The sequence below is a fragment of the Sprattus sprattus genome (assembly GCF_963457725.1).
Source record: "Sprattus sprattus genome assembly, chromosome: 16".
Taxonomy (NCBI): domain Eukaryota; kingdom Metazoa; phylum Chordata; class Actinopteri; order Clupeiformes; family Clupeidae; genus Sprattus; species Sprattus sprattus.
In genome coordinates, this window is record NC_137914.1 from 5,498,765 (window position 1) to 5,506,264 (window position 7,500).

The 7,500-nt window shown below is 43.1% G+C and overlaps 1 protein-coding gene across 3 annotated transcripts in view; it reads right to left on the reverse strand.

Moving 5' to 3' along the window:
• Positions 1-3,077: 3,077 nt before the first annotated feature.
• Positions 3,078-7,500, reverse strand: part of dusp10 (dual specificity phosphatase 10) — a 12,204-nt gene continuing 7,781 nt past the window's right edge. For all 3 annotated transcript variants that reach the window (XM_080854126.1, XM_080854127.1, XM_080854128.1), the window contains exons 3-4: positions 4,891-5,268; positions 3,078-4,527 (exon numbers count right to left, since the gene is read on the reverse strand). In XM_080854126.1, coding sequence (XP_080710252.1) covers positions 4,262-4,527; positions 4,891-5,268 — 644 coding nt within the window. In that variant the 3' untranslated portion in view covers positions 3,078-4,261. The remainder of the gene's footprint in view (positions 4,528-4,890; positions 5,269-7,500) is intronic.

Sequence of the window (7,500 nt, forward strand, 5' to 3'; positions counted from 1 at the left end):
AAAAATAAATACCGCTGTCCTTTGGGTCAGTGCAAAAATAGTAATGGGTTTATGCATAGAAAGAAAGTGTCCAAAAAAATGACAGTGTAGATATCAAATATGCAACATAAAACCTCTTGTATTGAAGCGGTTTGACAAATAGGAGAAGAAAAAAAAAGGTTCATTTAACAGTGTACTACCAAGGTCTTAGATACAGAACACATGTACTCCAACAAGATATACACACAACACATCCCAGAGAACTCTCTTATACACTTTGGAACACAAAAAATATAGACTTATATTCTCCAAATCTCAAAAATAACAGCGCATCTCGATGTGATCATAAAAATAACACACACACACACACACACACACACACACACACATCCTCGTACACAACTTCCCTTGTGCTCTCAGGATGGACGTGGGTTAAGAGGATATGGAGGGGTTTGGTGGAGGGAATTACAGCTGGTTAAAATGGTTGACATTGGCAAACAAAATGGTCAGTGTGCTGATATGTTTAGGCAGATGGGTTTCTGTTATGCTCTCAGGTTAAATACAAGTTCGAAGCTCAAAACACTACATTGGAAGGCTTCACACACCTGTATAACATTGTAATCGGCAATCTGCATACAGTCTACTTTTGACTACGATAGCCAGACCTGCACGGACCTCATTAGACGTGCTGTTCAGTGGCCTGAATGCGGCGTCTCTGAAAGGGTTAGTAGGGATAGACGCGCTCTACTTCCAAAAAATAAATGTGTTTTCGGGTGCGCGTAAAAGAATGTTAACTTTGAGTAGAATAAAACCGCACTCTGCAGCTTTTCTCATTGCTATTTAGACCAGTTTATTTCCAGACGCGTTTCGGCCTAAGCCATCGTCAGTGTGTGAGTCTCTGAAAGAGAGCATTCTATGGTAGCAGGGGAGCGCATGCCTGAATATGGGCTGGCTCTGAGGCCTGGCCTCTGCTGGCAGAAACATTACGTAATGTTACATGTCATAACAAACATGACTTACTGCAGTAACAGCACTCGCTGTGTAAAATGTGAGACAAGAAGCAAGTCTGAGCCTTGTTCAAACCTTTTAACATTTTGTGCGCAACAGCAGGGCATAGTTGGTAGAATGAATGCGATGCTTCTGACAGCATTCAACAGCTGTTAAGAAGTATTTCAGTTATCGTTGATATTCACAAAAGCCCTCGTATCACTGGCTATACATAGTGAGGTGCAAATGTATTTCAAAAATAAATGCTCAACATTGAATACAAACATTTATGGTAAGGTATGTTTTAACTTAAATTTACAGATAGTAAGTAAGATACAGATGACAGATTAACTTTTTGCAACACAACAGAACAGATTCAGTTCTGTCTTGGGTAAAAGTGTCCTGTTAAATACTGTATCAAGCTCTGCCTTGAAAATTGTAAATTGTTTGTAGCAGTGTTTCATTTGTTTAATTTTTTTTCAGTGGGATGAGTGCTACTTCTGTAAAACTAGATAATGTGTTGTGGTTTCTATCTGAATAGTTCATATCTGGATGTTATGCCATAAAGTAGTGATTTTATGTAATGTTGGCATTCTCAATCATGGAGAGGTATCCCATGGCTCTTTGATGTACCTAAATACTTTATTGTGACAATTTAGCTAGTTTTCTACGCCATTTTCAGGAGGGGAAATACTGGAAAGCAGGGGGAAATGTTGAAAAAGTAACCACAACCAAATGTTACAGAAACACTCAGGGGTGCACTTCCTGAAACGCCTCATTGAGCAGCAACCACAAGATGCAGAGACAGAGTGTTCAAAGCAGTAGTCTGTCCATCATTAGACAATGGTCGTGGCAGAACAACGCTTTTGAGAAATGCAACCCTGGTTGTCACTTTTACAGACACAGCTTCAGAGGAACTGATGATGCCATGCGTGGCAGGGCTACAGGATTTGTGCTAACCAAATTTAGCCTTTTTTTTTTTTTTACATTTCCTTAAAAAAAACTATTCACATCTTTTTTTTTTTTTTAAGAAGGCATATCTACTGAAGCGCGATTTGTGTGTCTTTGTGACACATACCTCCCTTGCTCAGTGCGAGCGAATACACATGACTTTAAGGCATTGGCTGGGCGGATACATTAAGGCATTTGCTGGGGCACGAACACTGTGTGTGTGTGTCTATGTGCGCGCGTGTGTGTGTGTGTGTGCGTGTGTGTGTGTGTGTGTGTGTGTGTGTGTGTGTGTGTGTGTGTGTGTGTGTGTGTGTGTGTGTGTGTGCTGAGGACCTTGGCTAGTTAAGCGACGAGCCAGAGGGAGATGAGATTAGCAAAAGGGGGTTACCTTATTTTTGATCAACCAAAACATAATATTACCTCAAAACGAGGCCCTCTGAATTTTTTGGGGTCGAAGCCAGCAGCTCAGTCTGCAGTTATGTCAGAGCCCTCTCATTTGTTTTAGATTAGAATTATGACAGTAACTCACCAGAAAGTCAAGGAGGAAAAAAAAAAAACGAACCATTCCAGCTATGAACAGACAGAGAAACACATTTTCACATGTACAGCCGTCATACATTAGACTGAGACACATAAACACTCACAGCCACGCAGACATAGCACAGCAGCAGAAGCAAGTGTTCATGACACCATAAAAGAGTATGGGTTAGCCTTCAGGTGGAGATGATGATGATGATGATGACGATGATAATAATGTTTACATTACACATCATTAGGATGGGTATAATGTTAATAGTATATATTAACAGCTTCAGATCAACTGCACAGATATGTTTTGAAGATGTGGTTTTAACCATTAAGGCCAGATTTAAACTGACTACAGCTGCTTATATTCAACCAAAAATGTAAAACCCAGAGGCAACAACTCTCAGAGGAGTTGATTTAATTTAAAGAACAGGCTAGTGATCACTTCAGTATCTATGAATGTTACTTAATAGAAGCTGGCATTCTGTGTTATATAACAATCCAATTTTCCGGATTGGTATGGTGACCCTAGAGGGACAAATTAAAAGACTACTACATAGGGGTTGTCAGAGATGGAATGTGATGGTGGATATGAAAAATTCAAGCAATTACTGAATTACACAGGCAAAATTCAAGAGGTTTCATGTTTTTTTTTTATAGTCGTCAAAAAATAAAAGTGTACACGAACAGCAGTGACACACAAAATAATTTGTGATTATTAGGTTTCCTTGTATACACCCGTGCCAGTCTCTCTGGTGCAGGCATATACTGTTTGTTTCCAAAAAGGCATATAGAATATTACAATAATAACAAAAAAAAGACAAATTATATATTTATATCTCTATATATTTCTGTCATTCGCTGGCGAGATGGAAAATGTTAAATCATCACCCATATATACACATTAGCGCCAGGCCCCTGATAGCATTCCACTCTGAAATTATTGCACCGAGAGCCTCAGTGAGCTCGTCATGGTCACCCCAGTAAACGTTTGTATAAAAATAGAATGGGAGTACTAACACACCAAACAAGTCTTCATCTTTTCTGACAGGCAAACGCCACAGCCCCCCTTTGGGCCTGAGCCCGCACCAGCAGCCTGGAGGAGCAGAATGAATACACACACACCCTGCAGAAACAGAATGGATACACACATCCTGCAGCCTCGATCACTGCATAAGGACGGGGGGGCCAAAGTGGTGGTCATGGTGGTGGGGGGGGACCGACTGAATAAGCTGTTTATTTTTTGGTTATCTTTTCTTTTTTTTTTTTTTTTTGGAAATCAAACATGTTCATTTGTTCGTTATCTTTCTTTTTTTTTCCTTTCCTTCCCTCCATCTGTGGTGACACAGAGACGCGTCGTCTCCCCTGCTCCAATGGCCAACGCTCCAACGGCCCTGTCTCTCTCCCACCCTGTGTTCCCCTGGGCCTCGGGCCAGGTCTAAACAGCAGGGCCGTTTGGGCGTGAACTCAACTCTTCTGCTTTCCTCCATCTTGACACTCTTGCGTGCAGATACAAAAAATAAAACAAACGTGAAGAGGAGCCCTTTGAAACACTCTCTTTCTCTCTTTTTCTCTCTCTTTCTCTTCCTCTTTCTCTCTCTCTCTCTCTCGTTGTCTTCCTCTTGGGAAGGCGGAGAGACAGCACCCAAAGCTTTTTGGCACTCCATCAACAAGTTCCAAAAGAGAGAAAGGCTTTTCTTTCGAAACAGTAGAGGAAAAAGAGAAAAACACGTTGCGAACCGCCTCGCAACAAGAGCAAAGAAACGAAGAAAAAGTCACAACATGGCCGCCACGCAGCTTTTTGCCCCCGCTGCATTGTTTACACCATGGTCTCCACGCCGACCAGCTTGGGCGTGAGGATTCGAGGCGTCACACCGCTGTTCAGGTCCTCCTCGAACTCCAGCAGCTGACCCATGAAGTTGAGGTTGGGGGAGATGATGGCCCGGCGGGCCTTCACGAACTTGTAGGCGTCCGTCATGGTCATCCAGGAGTGCTTCATCAGGTAGGCGATGACGATGGTGGCAGAGCGGGACACACCTGCCTGGCAGTGGATGAGGACGCCCTGGCCGGCATGCTGAGCTTCCTCTGCACACACACACACACACACACACACACACACACACACACACACACACACACACACACACACACACACACACAACACAAAAACATTATTTAAAAAAAACGAGCACACATTTGTGTCATGTTATAATTCAGGCACCCGAGTGCTGGTCTGAAATGAACATCCATCAATTCAGTGGCAAAGCCTAACGAGTAATCATTGGTGAGCTATCACACTAAAACATGCACTGAGTCAATTATTAGCTACAAAGACACTGACCTGCCCTGTTACTGCAAGGCCAGTGTTACTTATAATGCAGACCCACGTCCTATTAATTCAGACTAACTCCGCAAGGTCAAAATGCGACAGAGTCCACCGGTGCATACCAATGAACTCAAAGGCCTCCTCAAAGTACTGGCGTAGGTTTTGCTTGTTGCTGTCGGTGGCCGGCAGGCGCTTGTAGTTGAAGAGGCCGTGGTCGTAATGGTAGAGCGGGAGGTGCGTGGTGACGTTGAGGATGTAGCCGATGTTCTGCCTCTGCATTTGGTCGAGTTCCTGAGCGTCCTGCTCGTTGCCCAGGTAGAGGAAGGGCAGGATGGGGGTGAGCCGGGCGTTCTCGATGTCGGGGGTGGAAGGCAGGGAGTGAGGTAGCGCCCCCGACAGCCCCACAGCGCCCCCCCCGCCGCCGTCCGTGCCCTCCTGGTGCAGGTGCAGCGAGTGCTCGCACAGGTTCTCGTGGTGCTGCCTGAAAGCGCTGAGGCCTCCTGAGCCATACACACACACACACACACACACACAAACACACACACACACACACACACACATACACAAACACACACACACAGGTACACACACACACACACAAAAAAAACACACACACACAGGTACACACACACACACACACACATGCACACACACACACACACACACAAAGTTAAACATGTTAACATGTACTAAGATATGGAGATGTGGTTTAAACCATTTAACCACTAAAGGCCCAAAACTTCCTCCAAATACTCAACCAAGAGGTAATCACTGTGGGAAACAAAAATACTCAGCAACATGCAGTACACAATACAGTATATCTATCTATCTATCTATCTATCTATCTATCTATCTATCTATCTATCTATCTATCTATCTATCTTTATATCTATCTATCTATCTATCTCTCAATCTATCTATCCAGCTATCTATCTACGTACAGTATATATGTTTTTTTTAACCTCTCTTTGACTAAAAGACTGTGTAAAAGAACGCATTTGAATTGTCTGATCCAAATAAATGATCTGTGCTCAATAACGCTGCCTGTAGTAGACAACCCTCGTGTTTTTGGGACAGTCCTCTATGGGTGCGCCACATGGCGGCTTGCAATGATCCATCTTGGCAGTAGCCCTTCCGTTTGAATAATGAACGCCTTCTGTGGCTGCACATAATATAATATCACAGGGAAAACGGCTGAGCTTGTACTGCAGCCGTTTGGCAAGGCTTCTTTCAGGAGGTGTTAATCTTATCTGGCATGTCTTTTTTAAGCCAGATTGAAACGCTTCCTTTAGTCATTTGTGTTCTAAGGTGTTTGGGGCACAGATGAGTATCAACAGCATTCTTGCTAAATGAAAACATTTTATGAAGCCACTGCAAGGTTGACCATCACACTACCGACAGCAAATGCTTGACCGTAAGAGCATCTGTTAAGATCAAACCGATGGTGTGGCCTATTTTAGACAAATGACACAACAGGTTGGAAACCTGCAAGAAGTTTTATTTTTATTTGAATTTGGCAGTTTGCAAAACATTATACCCTTCTCACATGTCATGTTAACTTTGTTTATACTGAACACACTTCCCTAGAGCAAATCGTACTCTCAAAACTCTACCCAGACTGAAATGTATCTGTATTTTGAGCGAAATATGACACTCGATAAAAAACAAGTCTAGTCTAGTATGCGTGTTTAAAAACACCTGATCCTCCTCGTGCACCAGTGCCTGATACATAGGCTTCGGTCGAGAAGTCAACATAAATGACTTCCTATGTCTTTTCCTAACCACTTTTCCCTGACCTCAATGGAAAACGTCATACGATCAAGGAAAGACGTAAAGACGTAAATAATGAATTAAGAAATCACAACCGCGGTGCTTAGCAAAAGCGCCTGCACTTACACTAGGCCATGCAAGTATGCGACGGAAGATGTTCTTGGCCGAATGTTGCGCCACTTTAAACATTGCCGCTTTATCTCCTTTTCTTTCGTAGAGCACGGCCCAGTGTTCCCTAACGGAGATAGGAAAGGAAGCAGTGAATCACCTTCGATTCAACCAGCTCTTATCATCGCTGACACTTACTTTTGGGTCATTTCACTCCGTCAGGAACCTTCCAAAGCCAAAAAAGACTATTTTACCTCAGCCATACATTTACAGGGGCAGTCTTCTATCCTGGTTAAAGGTTACTGATATTTCAGCCTCAACAGCGAAACAAATAACCCCTAAATAATAATAATAATAATAATACAACTAAATGGCTCAAGCCTCCATGCAGGACATAAAGGACTTCAATTATCAACTTTCTTTGGATAGCAAAAACTCACACACCCTCCTTTAAAAAAAAGGTTTTGCTGTTTAAGAAAGTGTTGCACGTCTGCTGTTGATTGTAACAATTCTTCAGTCCTTCCTTTCTTGGCATACGTCCTGGACTGCACCAGTTCTGACATGGACCTCATCAAGTATGCTGTTTCCTGACTTCACTGATAATCAGGGCACTGCCATCTCATGGTCAGCTTCAGTGGAACTGGAGTGTCACCGATACCTCAGTAAAGAACCACGGCGTATCACAGATGAAGCTGAGACAACTCAGGAAAGAACCACGGCGTATCACAGATGAAGCTGAACTAACAAAGGAAAGAACCACGGAGGGCACCGATGAAGCTAAGCTAACTCAGAAAAGAAACACAGTGTAGCACCGCTGAAGCTAGGCTAACTCAGGAAAGAAACACAGTGTAGCA